This window comes from Pelophylax lessonae, assembly GCF_965119305.1.
Source record: "Pelophylax lessonae genome assembly, chromosome: 3".
NCBI lineage: Eukaryota > Metazoa > Chordata > Amphibia > Anura > Ranidae > Pelophylax > Pelophylax lessonae.
The window spans coordinates 529,125,146-529,144,561 of record NC_138770.1 but is presented as its reverse complement, the minus strand read 5'-3'; the positions used below and the strand labels follow the sequence as shown (position 1 = coordinate 529,144,561).

The 19,416-nt window shown below is 40.9% G+C and overlaps 1 protein-coding gene across 1 annotated transcript in view; it reads right to left on the bottom strand.

Moving 5' to 3' along the window:
- Positions 1-19,416, bottom strand: part of WDR27 (WD repeat domain 27) — a 522,635-nt gene that overhangs the window by 446,142 nt on the left and 57,077 nt on the right. Inside the window, exons 8-12 of the mRNA XM_082251222.1 lie at positions 17,698-17,800; positions 14,934-15,037; positions 10,375-10,439; positions 7,057-7,190; positions 3,293-3,363 (exon numbers count right to left, since the gene is read on the bottom strand). Coding sequence (XP_082107348.1) covers positions 3,293-3,363; positions 7,057-7,190; positions 10,375-10,439; positions 14,934-15,037; positions 17,698-17,800 — 477 coding nt within the window. The remainder of the gene's footprint in view (positions 1-3,292; positions 3,364-7,056; positions 7,191-10,374; positions 10,440-14,933; positions 15,038-17,697; positions 17,801-19,416) is intronic.

Here is a 19,416-nt window from a genome sequence, read left to right as displayed (position 1 = left end):
ATTACCAACTTGACCAGCCCACTTTTTGCAATGCGGCACTGCGCTAGTTTAACTAACAATTGTCATGCAACGCTGAACCCAAATAAAATGTATGTAATTTTTTTCCTATAAATAGAGCTCTCTTTTTGTGGTATTTGACCACCACTGTGTTTTTTAAACAAAATGCTACCGACAATTGAAAAAAGAATAAAAATTGGATTTTTGTCTTACCGTAAAATCCTTTTCTCTGGTGTTCATTGACGGACACAGCTCCAGAATCTTCTTGACCATTTGGTTATGCTGCCCCCTACAGAAGTAGAACACTAGGCAGGAAAAAGCTTTACCATGCCTATGGGGCAGTTCCAGGGGATATATTCCCACTTCCTGCTATAGGCACTCTGTTGTGTTGCAATCAGTGTCAGAAGAAATATAACCCAACTCAATAGAGGGGTGGGTGCTCTTGTCCGCAGATGCCAGCACATCCACTTTGTAAAAATATTGTGAAAGTGTGCACAGACGACCAGTGGCCACCTTGCAAACCTGCATTGCTGACGCCTGATGGCGGAAGGCCCAGGAGGCACTAAGCGCCCGTGTAAAATGCACCTTAACAGGGAAAGGAGAACCTGACTCTTGATTGAATAGGCCTGCACCACCATCTGTATGATCCATCAGGAAATGGTCACGGCAAACGCGGCCAAACCCTTGCAAGGTCCATCCATGTGGACAGATAGCGAGTCTGATTTCCAAATTGACTCGGTATCCACCAGGTACACCCTGAATGCTGGAACCACAGCCAGAGAATGCGAGGCAATCTCCTTAGGATGCCTAAGCTTAGGACACAGGGAAGGAATACCATGTCTTCATTCAGATAGAAACCGGAAACAACCCAGGGAGGGAATGACTGACAAGGACGAAGCACCACTTTATCTCCGTGAACCACCAAGTAAGGTGAACGACAAGACAAAGCTGCCAGCTCCGACACCCTACATGCAGAAGAAAAATCCACCAAGAAGGCTACCTTCTGGGACAATGTAAGCAGAGGAATCTCATGAATAATTTTCAACGGCGGTTACTGAAAACCCGACAGCACCACACTGAGATCCCACGAAGGCAATGGAGACCGCACATGGGGAGCCAAATAGCAAACCCCCTGAACAAAGGTGTAAACCAAAGAATGCGTAGCCAAAGGACATTGAAAGAAAACCACCCAAGGCCAGACGCTGCTCAACACCTCATTGGAGGAAAGCCAAACTTCGAGTCACCGAAAAGGAGTGGGGGTGAACCCAAGAGATTCACATCCGCAAAGTCGCTCCTAGAAGTAGATTTAATAGCCTGCAGCAGCATGGGAATCAGATTCAAACAACCCACGGAGAACCCTCTTCATCAGAGCCAAGGTGAAGAGGGTTCTCTCTAGAAACTCGTCAGCCCCATCACCACGGGTGCCTTCCAGTCCTCCTGCTTTACTGAAAAGCATCCTTGTCCTAGAGGTCTCCTGATAGCAAAAGGAGTATTTATATGCATACTTCAACATAGGTTTGTGAATATAATGTATGGCATTTCTTTTAATTTTCTAATAAATGTCTTATGATTTTGCACTAGGTCGGTACGCCCTTCTCTTGCTTTCTATGTTTTCTCGGGTTTTACACAGACATGAACCTGAAGCTGATGGCATTGTGTCAATATCGCAAGGGTCCACACATGCCTCCTTATATAATAAATGATATAGTTGACAAGTTCACAAATTGACTGGCCTCTTTGTTTAACAAATTGTGTTGCGCATAAGTTCCAACATTGACTATCCTACTTGCTATAAGGATAGCGACCTATCTGCTTAGCATTCAGAGTTGGTTTTCTCTGGGGAAATAAAAACAAGATGAACAAGCCAGTTCAGTTGTGGCAGATTGGTGGACATTTACAGATATCAGATCCTGCTTTGTGCAATTTAGTTTACTCATCTTATTAAAGCAGCAATAACATGCGTACAGTGTGATCTTGTACCTCTGATAGGCTAATACAAAGCCCCACTTTGAAACATTTCAGACCCCATTTGCCAGCACTTCCATTTCCCTTTATACACTGTCAGAACTTTACTGAAATGTAGGATACAAGATGTAAGATTTAAAGAAGTTGCAAACCCTTACATATACCCAGTGAAGTGGGTGGCCTCAGGTGATACACAAAGATGAAACAAATCCTCCTGCATAAGCTGTACCTCTTCATCTGCAGTCTTCTCTTCTCTACATCTGTTCAAAGTCCAAAACCTATAAAGCTTGTCTGAGCTGTCAGAAAAAATGGGGTGGAGAACTGAAGTCACACTTCACAGAGCTCAGTGAGGAGAGCTCTGAGAGCTGATTGGAGGGAAGGGACACACCCCCATTCACACAGCACACATAAACAAAGCTGAGGCTGTCAATCAGCTCCCTCTCCTGTCACTTTTTTTCCTCTTGGTGTCAGGAAAACTAATTTGTGTGATTTATGCTTATAGCAAAGGAACAAAGCAGCAGACAGAAATGACACTCAGTGATCTTAAAGAATATGTAAACCCAACATTTCAAATTCCTGAAATGTGCCTACGGTACCATGTACTTTTAAGAAAAAGTATGTTTCTTTTTTAGTGTAAAATATCTGTTGTTTCTTCTAGTCTCCTTGCTTTCCTAATACAAACTGACCACACTAAACAGGAGAACACAGCATGGTCAGTTCTCTAGCTATGCTGGGAACCCAGCCTTCTCTCCTCCAATGATAAGACTTGTCCTGACACACCCTCCCTGCACAGCCTTTCACAGGGAAGTTCAGTGTTCTGCTGTTTCTCTTCTGCAGCTCTTATGCAGCTGAAGACAGAGGGAACATGAAAATTATAAAAAGGGGTTATAATGTTTATATATATATATATATATATATATATATATATATATATATATGTGTGTGTATACATATATATATATATATATATATATATACACACACACACACAAATGTTTATTTCTATTTTAAATGGAATTGGTTGTTTTACCCATTCGTATACATGTTTACATATGCTTTCATTGAGACAAGTACACACTATAGAGGGATATGCTTTGTTCATAGTTCATGTCTGAGGTTTACAATCACTTTAACTGAGAATGGGATTTACAGGCAGAAGCTTGCAGGAATCACACACTTATGTCCACCAAGGTTCCCTGTTTGCTACAGTTGCCCAACATTCTTATAAATCGTACAGCTCCCAAAGTTCAATCCCAAAGGTTATAGTAAAGCGATGCAAAGTTATTACCACAAACATATATATATATGAATTCTGTTTGATTATTCTAACCTTTTGTCTTTGTACTGGCAGGCTTTTTAGGCAAATGAGAACATAATGGAGATGTGGATAGCAGAGGATTACTAAAAGAAAAAAAAAATTAAAGACCAAATAATGTTATTCCGTTGAGGAAGAAACCAGCTTGTATATATTTCTGAAATATTAGAAGCCCAGACATTTCATAAAAAATCTAGTCATATATTTAAATAAAACAATATGTGTGATGAGGATATGTGTGGTGCACTGTGGGCATGGAGTCTGTATTTTCTTCTGAAGTCTGTGTGGTTTCCTATGGTTTCCCCAGCTTCCTCCCACAGCCCCAAAGCATATTGAAGAATGGTTCTTTGTACTCTGTAATGTACTAATGTATCAGCAATATATTAATATTGATAAATACGACATACTGTACAGTAACAAAACTGAAAGACATTATATTGCCAAAGGTATTGGGATGCCTGCCTTTACACCTACGTGGACTTTAATGGCATCCCAGTCTTAGTCTGTAGGGTTCAATATTAAGTTGGCACACCCTTTGCAACCATAACAGCTTCAACTCTTCTGGGAAGGCTGTCCACAAGGTTTGGGAGTGTTTGACCATTCTTCCAGAAGTGCATTTGTGAGGTCAGGCACTGTAGCGGACGAGAAGGATTTGCTTGCAGTCTCTACTCTAATTCATCCCAAAGGTGTTCTTTCTGGTTGATGTGCAGGACTCTGTGCAGGCCAGTCAAGTTCCTCCACCCCAAACTCGCTCATCCATGTGATTATGAGCCTTGCTTTGTGCACTAGTCCAAATCATTTGGTGGAGGGGGGATAAGGGTGAGGGGTTGTTTTTTTAGGGGCTGGGCTTGGCCCTTTAGTTTCAGTGAAGGAAACTCTTAAGCCATCAGCATACCAAGACATTTTGGATAATTTCAAACTCCCAACTTTGTGGGAACAGTTTGGGGATGGCCCCTTCCTGTTTCAATGTGACTGTGCACAAAGCAAGGTCCTTAAAGACATGAATGAGCAAGTTTGGGGTGGAGAAACTTGACTGGCCTGCACAGAGTCCTGACCTCAACCAGATAAAACACCTTTGGGTTGAATTAGAGTGGAGACTGCTAGCCAGGCAAACATTCCCATAGACATACTCCTAACCTTCTGGGTAACCTTCCCAGAAGAGTTGAAGCTGTTATAGCTGCAAAGGGTGGTACAACTCAATATTGAACCCTACGGACTAAGACTGGAATGCCAATAAGTTCATATGCGTGTAAAGGCAGGTGTCCCAATACTTTTGGTAATATAGTGTATATGTACATAGTTAGGCTGTCAATACACATACAGATTTTTTCGTTCAGCCTGTGGAATGAACAAAAAAAATGAAGAGATTTCCCCATCCACGCTAAACAGCACAGAAGGATGAATCTCTTACTGCGGCTATTGTATTTTGACAGCCAGCTCTGCCTGATGCTAAAACACCCGAACAGCGACTGCAGCTAATATAGCTGCCATTCGGCCAAAATTTTTCTGCCAGGCTGTATCACTTTTTCAATTGAAGGAAGTTGTGCGGATGGGACCCGAGGGGGCCAGTTTATGAGGAACAGGAAAGTTCATACAGTGTATGACAAGCTTTAGAGGTTGAGTTCACATGTCCATCAAAGGGCTGTACTGATCTATCCTGGAAGGTATTTGAACATTTTCTTGCAAGCTTAGATACCATTTAGGCAGATGTATTGACACAGCAGGCTTGCAAATGCACATGAAGGTTCTTATCTAATAATAAATGAATCTTAAAGCTAGCAGTAGATACTAAATGACAATTAGGCACGTGGTCCTGATCCAACTGCTGAATTTTTTTAGAGATCAATCTATGAAGGAAAAAGAGCAGTCGGAGGCCTTTATTACCTTTACACCCCATTCACACTTGTGCGACTTGTCAAACCACTTTGGACATCAAAGTTGCATGACCAATCATACCCCATGTTTTACAATGATAACCATTCATATATGTGAGACTTAAAGTTGTAGCGACTTTAAAGTAGATCATGCACTACTTTGGTCAGACTTTCATGCAATTTGAGGGCCACAGACTTCCAATGTTAATCCTTAAAAGCTGCATGAAAGTCATAAGTGAATGTTTTACATGCAACAGTAGGTCCGACTTTGCTGAGGGATACCAAATCAAATCCAACTCACATCCATCCAAAGTTGCGTCAAAGTTGCCTTAAAGCTGCACCAAAGCTGCACTGCAAATTGGTGCTGACTAAAGCCGTACAAGTGTGAATGAACAGTCAGGCGTGCCTTAGGGATATCAACCACAGTAGGCTAACAGTGTCAGCCACCACCCACAAACACAAGGATTGCTGCCCAATTGTCTACAATCATTTTCTCTCTATAGATAGTTTAACATAAGCTCACACTTAACCGGAAGAAATTAATCCTGCATCTTTTGTAGTGTGACACTAAAGAACTTTGTCACCATGCTATTAATGTTCAGTAGTCTATGTGCCAGTTTCTTTAAAAACATTCAGTTTAGTGTCCATTCACACTGGTACGACTTGCCAGGCGACTTGGTCAGCCTGACAAGTCGTGCACCGTCGCTCCCACTGTGTAGTACAGGAGCCGTTCTAATAGGAGCGACACAAGTCGCTCCGACTTAGAAAAAGGGTCCTGTACTACTTGGGGGCGACCTGGAGGCGACTTGCATTGACTTCCATTATGTGAAGTACGTGCAAGTCGCACCGAAGTCGCGCTGCACGCGACTTCACAGGTCGCCCCCTAAGTCGGAGCGACCTAATGTGAACGGGGACTGTAACGGAACAGGGCACCCCTGAGCGGGTACCTCCGTTGACAGATGCTCCTAGTGCTTCCAGAGGGCTCCAAGCACTCCACCAGACACCTTAAGCACTTCAGACTCCACAAACCGCCGCAGCTTGGTTAGGGTCTTGGCATCTCCTACCCACCCTGGACCTACGACAAGACTCCAGGTTCCTGTGGGTGAACCTCTCTTTCCCCAGATAGTGCAGCACGAACAAGCTCTTACACAAGCTCTTACAAGAGCTCAGTGATTATCCAAGGGAGTATGGAGGACATAGCAATCCCTTGCAGCAGATTCCCCCAATAAGAGACAGAACTCTAGATTGAGGTGAAGGAACTCTAAACAACCTTATTGAACAAGACTTATATACAGAATTAGGAACATCCCACCCCCAACAACCGCTTTCCTATTGGTCAATTGTAAAGTACCTGTGGTCTCCTTCAGGTCCTCCTTAGCCATGCAAATGAGGACTTGAAAATGAGTCAGCAGGGATTGGTGCGATAGCTTGACCAGAAGGACTGCCATGTGCAATGAGACAGAAGCCCCCAGGGGGCAATCAATGTACACAATAGCCAGACACAGAACAATGGGAGGTCATTAGCACTTACAATGAGACAGGGCAATCCACATTCCCAATACACAAACAAAAGGAAAACCTTGCTGACATTGAAAGATATGTAATATACACAGCATTTAGGAATTACAGATTTCATGGCAAATGGGAATAAATCTTAATATTTCTATATGGAGATATTGCTGGCAAATATGAAGCAATCCAAACCATTACTTATCTGTCTTTAAATTCCAGTGATGGTGAATACCGTCACAGGGACTAACTGCAAAGAGGCTCACTATTTATCCAAAACACTCACCTGTAGCTAAAATACAAATACTGTTAATTTAACAGTTAATGTTAATCATATTAACATATCTCACATAGGATTTGCTGTGAATTTGTTTAGTATTTTCAAATTTACTGTACCTGGAGACAATAGACAAATTAGCCTCTAATGCACAGGACTGCAGTTTCCGTTGTTGGAATCGCCACAAAGCACAGGTATCAAACTCAAGAAGTGATATTTGATTTTCAAACATTGAAGCAATCAAACAAAAATCCTGCAAAAAAAATACAATTATAGAATTGCATTATTGGTTTGATGGATGACACAGAATATTCCCAAACTTCTGGGCATTCCATGTACATTAACCTGACCTGCTGTCCCAACAATCTAACTAGTCCCAAGTACACTTTCTGTTGCAGTTAACGATTTTGGAATCAGTAATCAGTAAAATATGGTAACAACAGTACTAAAGTGTAGAAATCCTGTGGTGTCTGCAATTATCTTGTTAGTCTTCCAATCGGTTTCTTTGTGCACAACACCTTGGATCATAGGCTAAAGGCTGCACATGGGCCCTCAAAATCTATGAAGCAAAGATGCCCCATCTTAGGTTTTGTCCCTTGCATTTATAAAGTTACCGGTAAATAACAGAACTTCAGAGGACACTGAATGTTCTAGAAAACAGGCTGCTTCTCTTCCAATAACACTTCAAATACTGAAGACACTGCATGAAGCAATTAAAGTGGAAGTAAACTCTTATTTGGCACTTGTACCTACAGGTAAGCCTATAATAAGGTCCTGTTAATACCTCCTAAACCTGCACTGTTTAGAAGATATGCACACTGCATGCAGCTGTTGATGTCATACCCATGCCGTCCCTTTAGAGCCCCATGGCCAATCAGAGGGTGAGAGCATGCAAACTCAGGAAGGAAGACCAGGTGAAGATTGAAGCCCTCTCAGTGGTGACAGCACGCTGCTGGAGGGCTTTGTTCTAAGGTAAATATTTCATAATGTGCTAGTATGTGATGTATACTAGCACAATATTCCTTTACCTTGCAGAGTTTAAAAAAAAAAAAATCTGTGCGGTTTGTAAAGGCAGAAGTTTTTTTATCTTAATGCATTCTTTGCATTAAGATAAAAAGCCTTCTGTGTGCAGCAGCCCCTCTCAGCCCCCCTAACACTCTCTGTCCAGCAATGTCAACAAGTTTCTCAGCCGACCAAGATTCTCCTTCCCGATTGGCTGAGACCCAGCAGTGGCGCCATTGGCACCCGCTGCTGTCAATCAAAGTCAGCTAGCCAATCAGGGGAGAAAAGGGGCCAAGACGGGGCTCCATGTCTAAATGGACACACAGCGCTGTTGCCCCCATAGCAAGCTGCTTGCTGTGGGGGCACTCAAAAGAAGCGAGGGGCCTGGATCACAGAAGAGGGACCCGAGAAGAGGAGGATCTGGGCTGCTCTGTGCAAATTCACTGCAACAGAGGAGGTAGGTATAACATGTTTATTATTTTTATAGGAAAAAACGAGAGACTTTACAATCACTTTGATATTAGATTTTAGATGTGCAACGTTCCAAAAATCAGCACTGCTCTGTAAATTCAACTGAGCTCAGTTGTGATTACAAAAAATCTCCATAATTCAGCTGATTAGATGAAGTTCTGTGTGAGCCAAAAAGTTTGCAGACTGGTTACATTGGGACTGGTTGCTGCTATGGCAAAGGTCTCATTTAGCACATTTATTAAAATCTTAAGCAAGCCATAGATTATACAGTTTTATTTCCTTTCACCATGAGTCAACACATTTAGCCTTCTCTGCCGCCAGAACACAATGATCACTGCTGGCTGGATCAACTCCAGTACATATAGCCTGCCCCAAGATGGATCAAATCTTGGCCAGTCCCTGCTGAGCCGGCTGAGATTGAATCCAGCTATGGCCGGTATGACGTAATGAAAGGCGAGGAGATTGAGGGATGGTATGTTTCACCTCGCAGGATTTCTTTTGTAGGAAATGGTTGAATCCGGTTTGGGTTTTCCAGGCCATCTTGGCAGTGTGGGATCCAAACCAGGTTTTGTTTCCACTTGTGACCAGCAGCAGGTGGGATAAATATAGAAAGACTGGAGCAAGAGGTTGCTCTAACCTGGAACTCAGGAAGCCTACTAAGAGAGCCACATGTGGAAATCACTTTGTACAAAGGAATCTGTACTGTTTAGTTGGTGACCAGATGGTAAAGATTTATTTTCTTTTCTTCTTAATTCCTTTTTTTTTGTTTTGTGTGCAACCTTTTTAACCACTTGACCTCCAGAAGACTTACCCCCCCCCCCCTTTTGACCAGGCTACCTTTTGCTATAAAACGCTGCAATTTTTTAACTGACAATTGCGCGGTCATGCAAAGCTGTACATAAATCAAATTTATGTCATTTTAGAGCTTTATTTTGATAGTATTTGATCACCACTGCGGTTTTTATTTTTTACGCTATAAACAAAAAAAGACCAACCATTTTGGAACAAAAAGAAAACAGTATTTTTTACATTCTGCTATAAAACATATCCAATAAAAAAAATATTAAAAAACGAATTTTATCATAAATTTAAGCCAATATGTATTCTGCTACATATTTTTGTTAAAAAAAAAAATCAAAATATTTATATATATATAAATTGATTTGCACAAAAGTTATAGCGTCTACTAACTATGGTATACATGCTGAAATTTTTATTTTTTTATGCTAGTAATGGCGACGATCAACAACTTATGGTGGGACTTCAATATTGTAGTACACAATATGACACTAATTGACACTTTTGATACTTTAGTGGAACCCGTGACCAGTGCTAAAAATATGTACGGTCAATGTACTACGAACACTGGCTGGGAAGGGGTTAAACATCTAGGGTAATCAAAGGGTTAAACTGTGCCTAACTAGTGTTTTTGTGTGTACTATGCGGTGCTTTTACTAAGGGAGCTTTGCAGGGAAACAAAAACCGGCACATCCCCGCTGACAGGACAGAGCTCTGCCTTGTTTACATAGGCAGAGCTCTGGCCTAACTTTCTCCTTGCCGATCAGCGGGTGACAGTGGTCATCCATTGGCAGGCACCCGCTGATCGGCTTGTGCTGGGACTAATCATAGAACAAGGGACGCCCCCACCCAGAAGAGCGGAATTACACATATATATATATATATATATACACACACACACACATGATGCTGCGCAGCTGACCCGCACTGTAGCAGTAAAGCTACAGTGCACGGTTGGCAAGTTGTTAAAAAACTGACTACAAATCAGCATTTTAGGAAAAGACCTGTCATTTGGACTACCTTTTTCCCAGGGAAAGTGATCTCCACTTGAGCTAGCCCCCCCACTAGTTTTACTTATTATGCACTAATATAAATATTTTACATGAGAAAATAATATCAGTTTTAAAGTATAACTGTAAGCTTAATAGTAATTTAAGCAAACTTACTTTCTTTCCGGTTTTACATGACAATGATATTGATCCAGCCATATGAATGCTGAGTCCATCATAATCTTTAAAACAAATTTTTGAAATTAGCATATAACATAACAGTACTTAAAATATTATAAAACTGTTATATAAGGAATTAAAACAAAAATGCGGTAAAATTAGAAAATCCTTCATATTGCACAAAAAATAATGCATTTTGTTTTACTATTAAGGATATGTCCGTCTTATTTCAAAATCTGCTTTCCTATTACAATTTCAACCTGTTGCTATGCAACATACAAATTATGTAACATATAAACCTATTTTGTCATATTTTCAAACAGAGACTGCTAAATGTATAAGTGTCTAGTAGGCAGTAGCACAAATGTTATGTTATGTTATGTAACGGAAAGCTATGGTACATTTATTCTTGGATTAAGGAGTCTGAAGCTGGTAGTTTTTGGTATGAAGCTCCTAGTTCTACAAGCCAATGTGAATACAGTAGGTGCCCTACGTTCACTAACTAATAAAGTCACCTTTACACTAATACAACATTTGTGTCACCTAAAGTGGAAGTCCAGACTAGACCTAAACAAGCTTAAAACAGCTCCCACCCCCTCCTAACTCCTATTCTAACTATTCTGTAGAAGGAAGATGTTTATACTTACCTATTCTCAGGGCGCTCTGGTCCGGTCACATGATCGGCTACCATCAGGGGAGAAGAGGGACAGTTGACGATGGGCTCCCCATAGTAAGCCTATGGGGTGATGTCACTGTCCAGGCATTTAATCTCTTATCGGGGCTCTCCTCTCTTCTGAAGCCAGTCGCTTGCGAGATTATGTGACCAGGCCGGAACACCCTAAAAATTGGTAACTATCAGTACCTACAGGGTAGTTAGAATAGGAGTTAGAAGGAGGGTTGGAGAAGTTTTATGCTTGGTTAGATCTAGCATTGAATTCCACTTTACCTCTCCCTTAGGCCCCTTTCACACTTGTGCGACTTGTCCTGCGATTTGGGACTGCAAAGTCACATAACAAGTCGTACTCCATGATTTCTAATGAGTACCGTCCATATCTGTACGACCTCAAGTCGCAATGACTTCAAAGTAGTCCCTGCACTACTTTGGGCTGATTTTAATGCATTTTGAGGTCCATAGACATAGGCATTGCTTCAATTCCAGTTAAAATCGCAACAAAATAGCGGTAAAATTGCGCAACTTTTAGGTCCCATAAGTGTGAAAGAGGCCTTACATAAACACCTAATCCCTAGTTTTTCTCAACACAAAAAAATAAAAATCTGTCCGTTAACATTTAACTCCCCTAACTCTAAGAATTCAACTAAAAGCTCATGTGTTGGAGTTTAAACCAGCACTTAAGTCTATGCTCACACATATGCAGTTGGTGCATGGCACTTTTGAATGGGCACAGCAGCCCATTCATTTTAATTGACTGCTCTACCTGCGGGAAATGCAGGGAAAAGGCCTGACCCTTTTCATAAAACGCACCCACAGCCATTCAGTTTCCCACACCCCAAAACATGATGCATTTTCAGATGCACCGGAGCACCATAAGGAACTAATGGCACGCTTACGCAGCTGCTAAAGAGCAGCGCATTTTGTCTGTGGGTGCAGGAATGAGTTTGATTTACACACTCTCCCGCACCCACTTAAGTATAAACCTAATTTAGGAATAGCTGCTATGTACTGCAAAAGACTCATAAAGTAAACAAATAACTTCCTTTACCTTCCCTGATTAAGCCAAATGCTCCTTCATTTGTGTTTCACATGCTCCCCCTCTCAAACACTGCAGCCTACAGTAGGAGGGTTTCAGCAACAGAAATAGTGCTGCATTTTTAGAAAGCAGCGGGCAGGACAAAATATGGTCAGGTGCTCGTACCTCCCAACATTTTGAGAGGGGAACAGTGGACACCTATTAGCGAAAGTTTGCAGGTATAGGGCACACCCCTTGCCACGCCCCCTTAACAGAGAAGCATACAAAAAATAATTAATAGTTAAACCCCCAAGTGCTTTTCTTTACTACTATTCCTTATACAGGCTTTTGAAATTGGATGAAAGGTTTAGCACTGTAAAACACTATTAACAACTATTTAGATCAGACCAAAATGAGGGACAAATGAGGAGGAAAGAGGGACAGAAGGACATTGTTCTGAATCAGGGACAGTCACTTGACAGTTGGTAGCTTTGTACATGCTGGCTAACAAGCTACAGTCCTGGTGTCCAATCTGCTCCCCAAGGGCCACATATAGACTTTTGGTACTTGATGTGTTGCTCTTTGAGATCCCAGTAGTGGGAATGGAAACTTTGATTAGCAAAGGGGCAGTAATGACAGTAATCAATGTAGTCCCATGCAACATATCTCCAGTATATATCTCCTGCAGCAGGTTTACAAAAAGTCTCCAAAGACACTTGAAGCAAAGACCCTGACCATCACTACTCCTAGTATGCCTGCAGTCTCTGTCTATCTTTACAGCATTACATATACTGCCATTACGTGAGGCCCTTTGGTTCTTTCAGAGGCCGCAGCTAAGACCTTCTACAGCTTATGCCTTGAAAACCACTGAGCAACAGGTTTGTGAATCAGCAGCAGTGATGCCTCTGCAACATTTTTAATTCCACTGTAGTTCAACTAGGCACAGCCCATATAGGGATGCGTGGCACTTCTGAATTCAGAAATGTGGCATCATTGCCACACCATAACAGGAAGCTGCATTAGTTGGACATTGTTGGCAGGCTCAAGTTTGTGAGACTTTGTAGGAGGACAGTAAGAGCAGATGGTCCTATAGTTAAGTGCTGCATGACATTTATTTATTTTTTTTAATTGGAATCCATTGTTCTACTTTAACCCAACCTCTAACGTAAACCCATAAAATGTATGCCTCCCCAGCACTTAAAGAGGACCTGAACTCTGGAAGCCATGTCCAAGCACAGGATAAAGCACTAGTCACCACTATTGTCTGTAGGCTTCATGCAGCCGATCTTTTCTGCATTACCGATATATCATTGTTTGTTCTGCAACCCTTCTGTGTAGAGGCAGCATCTTTGTAGACGACACAGCTTTGCTTTGCCATGTCAGAGCTGATGACTGGTGATTTGTAGACCGGTGGGGCAACTTAAGAAGCAGCAAAATAGGTGCAGAATGCATAGAAGTGCATAGATCCACTGAACAAATGATGCAGCAGCAGGAAATGCCTCCAGAAGCTTCCAGTAGAGATACTCAGTGTCAGATAACTCACCAGCAGGTAGGACTGTAATGACATTCCCGAATCTTACTCTAAATTTTGTGAGAATAACAATCAGACGTAGTAGTGCCTCTCTCTATACAGTTATGAGCCTGTAGGCACAAGAGTGGATAGGTACCCTTAAATACCAGGAAGTGTGCTGTTGTTCTTCAGAAGAAAGGGTAAATCTTTCAGGGAACAGCTTAGGCACAATCAACATTTCTTTATATTTCCTATAACATTGCAAATTCTTACTTTTTAATTTCAGGTCCACTTTAACCCCTAACAGCTAAACTAACCCCAGGAACTACACAGAGAGGAAGATACAGCACAATATTTAAAGCACTGCACATGCGGCTAGGATGTGTTCCTGAATAGCACTTTATACTATACGATGTTGGGCTGAAAAATGCTGAACCTTTTTCCTGGGAGCTGATTTACTGGATACAAGCCTATCATGACCATACACTTGTCGATGGTCTTGTGCTCTCTGGTAAGCAGGCTGACTGTTTGTTCTAGATGGTACACTTTATTGGAGTTTTCCTGGGCATAGAATATTCTCATGGAGTGTGATGAATTTTATACACTTGTTGCAGTGTCACCTTGCAGTGTTTGCATGATTTGTTTACATTCATCTGTTCACAGGTTGGTGCATACTTTTTATTTACAGTGGTGTTATAATGCATGTTACACTATGAGAATTCTGCTTTGTTTATATGATACTACTGGTTTACGGGTCGATGTTGAGGGATAGTAGAGGCTGGAATCTTTCCACTGAAGTTCACGCTTACTGATTTTGCTGAGCGCTTCTTGCCCGCTCATAGAGAGTTATTTTCATCTGGTAAGCAGCGAGGTGTGTCATTCTGAATACTTTGGAGGCGGTTATTCAGCATTTGTGGAGCATTCAATTTGCATATGCTGAACTTAACTTATTTCTGGTCATAACTTGCAGCTACACTCATGAATTATATTTGTTAGCTTTATTTTATTTTTTAGCTCTTGAATGAATGTACTGTAAATATTTCAAGTGCTGCACTCTTCATTTATTAGTTTATGTAAGTTGGGTATCACAGCTTACGTGCTGCAGCTTCCTTGTATATTCTGTTTCACCTAAGCACAGATTTGATTTATTGATTGATTTTTAAGCCTAATACGAACCGAAGCACTAAACCAAGTACTAACACTAATTAAATCATGTGTTGAACACTCAATACTGATTCAGGAGCTACTTTTTGTTGAAAGTATAGAGGTTCCATGCTAAAAACCAAACCGCACTAAGTTTGCAGCACCAGAACAAGCTGATCAGGCCCATTTCACAAGAAGTTATTGTTGCCTCCTACCTTCATAATGTAAAACAGCTTCCACTTCACAGGTAGCCATATTAGTTAAAAGTATATCAGTAGAACTTCCTATCCACAGAAGAGCAGGGTTTCCAAAAAGTGGCCTAAAAGTTACAGGACAAAAAATAGAAAAAAACTGAACAACCTGAGAGAATCCTTAGCAGCAGATACCTTATGCACCTAATCCATTCCTGAATCAAAACTACTTGTATACATGACCTTAATAAATTAAGTGATGCTCAGCAGTTCATTGTGAGTCTCATTAAATTGCTTTCCCATCAATCCCACAGAACAGTTGCTGTGCATGCTGCCATGTTCTGCACTGCACCATTGTGAAGAAGTGTTCAAGCTGTCAACTGCAGCCAATCAGAATGTTACTCAATTGAAGAGACAAGAACTCACTGTTCAAGGTGGTGTAATTGCCTGATGACTCACACTGGTGCATGCCCCGGCTCACCTCCATGAAAACTTGATAAAGGAAAAGGAATTGGCAGCACTCCAGGTTGAGTCAAAATCCAGATTTATTGACTGGACATCCAAATATGACAATCGTGACAAGGTATGTCTACCTTGTCACGATTGTCATATTTGGATGTCCAGTCAATAAATCTGGATTTTGACTCAACCTGGAGTGCTTCCAATTCCTTTTCCTTTATCAAGAATGTTACTCAGTTGAAAGTCTGGATAGAACTCCTATACTCTTACATTCTATAATGTAGCTGGCAGGTTTAAAGGGGTTGTTAAGGTACAGATTTTTTTTAAATAAAAATAACAAACATGTTATTCTTACCTGCTCCGTGCAAGGGTATTGCCTCCTCTTCTAGGGTGCTCCACCAGCGCTCCTCCCCTTCATCAGGTGCCCCCACAGAGAGCCGCTATCCATTGGGGCACTGTGCTGCGTCCATTGACACAGACAGAGGAACTCAAAACCCCCCCGCACCCATGTCACTGAATTTGATTGATGGGAGCGGAAGCCAATGGCTCCTGCTGCTATCAATCTATCCGAGGACAGAGACAGCAGCTGGAGCCGCTGGGCTCATGCACATCACTAAAACAGATGGGCTCAGGTAAGAAAAAGGGGGGCTCTGGGGGCAGCTGCAACAAAGGTTGTTCACCTTAATGTATAAAATGCATTAAGGTGAAAAACCTTGTGACTTTACAACCCCTTTAAGAAAATAAATGAGCAAGCAAGGGAAGTCACTGGAATTGCTAACAAATTTTCGTGCATACTTGCTGATGTTAGGGGTTAATTTTTTACTTGGTCAGATAATTTTATCTAAAAAAATGTGCATTGGAAATCTCTTCCAATAAAAATTCACTTAATTTTATTGCTATAGGGAATGGAAAAGTGTACGTGGGCAAGCCATAGATGATTTGATTTTCTTTCCTTCCACCACAGAAGAAGGAAAGAAATTCACTCTATTACCCCATCCACACAGTGTTGATAGCAGAATCCCTCCTGCAGTGCTATTGGGCTCTGCTAGCAGGGAGCCTTCCCTGCTGGCAGAACGCAATGGTTACTGCTAATGGCTATCGCTGCTGACAGTAACTTTATGAAAAAAGTCCAACAGGCTGGTTGTGCCCAAGTCAATCACTGGATTAACTTTGGTACAATCAGCCAGCCCATAGATGGATCGAATCTCAGACATTCACTGCTGAACCAGTCTAGATTCAATCCATCTATGACAGCTTTAATGTGAAACTAAACCATCCTATTCTTTACAGTCAAGGAAGTTTCCATCTTAGCCTCTGTTTGATCTGCAGTTGGCATGGCTCTGCACGTGACCAGTTATGACACCAGACATTTGATGGCTGGACAGTAAGGCTTCTTTCCCACTTGTGAGACTTGACTTGGGACAGCAAAGTCGCATGATAAATTGTACCCTATGATTTCCAATGAGTACCATTCATATCTGTGCAACTTCAAGTCGCAGTGACTTCAAAGTAGTCCCTGCACTACTTTTGGTCCAACTTTGATGCGATCTTAGGTCCATAGACCTCAAGATTACACAGGCATTGCTTCAATTCACGTGACTTTCAGGTCGCACAAGTGTGAAATGGGCCTTAGGATGGGAGTACAAGCAAAGGTGACAGTTATTATTCACGGCATGCCTTGATGCTTTGGGAAACAGCTGATCTGTTGGGTTTAAATCCACTTTACATAACGTTAATAAACAACACTTCCAAAAACATAACACAATCAGTACGTTTGCTGGAATGTATTAGTACTTTATATGTAGATGTAAAGTACTTTATAGCAAACTATCAGAATTCACTTAACTTGTGTCAGAATAGTAAAAGATGGATACTGGCTGGTTTCTATGGGTAGCATTTTGCTCCTTAAATGAATTACTGATATCAGTATTTATTGTAAACCATTGCATATTTCTTTATTTCCACTACCCTACAAACAAAAACACACCTGTAGATCTTTTCTAGATGAAGTTATCCCAATTATCAGGTCTGCACAGAACTGATAGGCAACCCAATGGCTAATTGAAAGATTACATGCGGCAGGCTGGCAACACTGCTGCTAATTAAAAGGCTTCAGCAAAGGTTGTCAACCTGAAAAGGTGTGCTGTTACTGGCACCATCTCCAAGAAAACGTATTCTAAAAAATTATTTTTTTTTTATAGAAAACTATATACAGTTAAACATGATTCCAAACATACCAAAAACAGATTTTGAATTCACATAAAACTACTATTTTCAAAAAAATTGTTAACTAAAATGCATCAGGTGCTTGTTAACTTGTATAACTTACACATATAACTCTTGTAGTTGTTGCTTATATTTCATTATATGCAGTATGGGAAGACCAGAATCCACTTCATTTCCCAAACTTTTATCACTGGCCCTCTCTTTCTCTAAAAACAATGAGAAACAGTAACATGTATGTGGATGTTGAATATTTAAATGATGCGTGGCACATCAGACAGCAAGTTGCGGTAAATATATAAACCTTTTTTCAACTGCTATTAATGCACAGGGTTTTCCTTACTTACAGTGTGCATTATGTATATAATATACAGAAAAAAATACTATTTTTTATTTAGATAAAAGAAAATATTGTATATAATTACTTCTTAAGCCCCCATACACAGTATGAGAAAATCGGATGAACGATCAGCCGGTTTTCCTGAAAGTTTAGCAGCAAGTCGGAACCGAAGATAGAAATAATGTACGACAATTCTCGTACGACAAAGGCTTTTTTTTTGTTATTTGTTGCTTCTGATCGTGTATAGTCTTTCGTATCTGATACTTCTCCTATGAAAATCATACAAAAAAGGTACTCACTAAACGAAAATCGTTTGTTCTGTTCCTGTACGAGAAAAATTTGGGAGTTTGTTACTTTGGAAATTTTCATTCAGAAGGTCGGAATTGGCTGTCGAAAGGTGTGTACACACTATCAGAAAATTGTGCGATTATTCCTCAGATTAAAATGTTTGCCTGATCATCCTAAAGTGTGTACGGGGCATCGTTTTTTTAAATACAGACAGCAACTTAAGGGTTCATATTGCTGAATGACAATTCCCTTCCTTCTTCTTTACAAGTACAGATAGTGCTGTCTGGATTTTCAGTCTGTAGAGGTCAATAAATGCAGAGCTAGTGCTGTGTTCTCTTATACAGCATCCTGTATTCAAGGTTTATTATCAATATAAACATTTTATATAGATATACATTGGGGAAAATCATTATTTGATCCCCTGCAGATTTTGTAAGTTTGCCCACTTACAAAGAAACGGTCTATAATTTTTATCATAGGTGTATTTTAAATAATAGAGAGAGAATATCAACCCAAACCAAGAAATAACACGATACAAATGTTATAAATTGAGTTGCAGTTCAGTGAGTAAAAATAAGTATTTGATTCCTAAGCAAAACATTGTTTAGTACTTGGTGGAGAAACCCTTGTTACCTTGAGGTAAGGCATTTATTGTAGTTGGTTACCAGGTTTGCACACATCTCAGCAGAGATTTTGTTCCACTCTTCTCGGCTGTCACTTGACAACTCGAAGTTTCAGCTCCCTCCATAAATTTTCTATAGGATTAAGGTCTGGAGACTGGCTAGGCCACTACATGACCTTAATGAGCTTCTTCCTCCTTTATTGCTTTGGCAGTACGCTTAGGGTCATTGTCATGTTGAAAGACCCATCCACGACCCGTCTTCAGTGGCTGAGGGAAGAAGGTTCTCATTCAAGATTTTACAATACATGGCCCTGCCCATTGGCCCTTCAATGTAGCAAAGTCGGCCTGTTCCTTTAGCAGGGAAACAGCCCCAAAGCATAATGTTTCCACCTCTGTGCTTGACTGTAGATATGGTATTCTTTGGGTCATAGTCAGCATTTTTTCTCATGATCATCCTTACCCCATGAGGCGAAATCTTGCATGAAGCTCCAGATAGAGTGAGATTGAAGGTTGTTTTGTATTTCTTCCATTTGCAAATCCAACAGTTGTTTCCTTCTCACCAAGCTTCTTGCTGA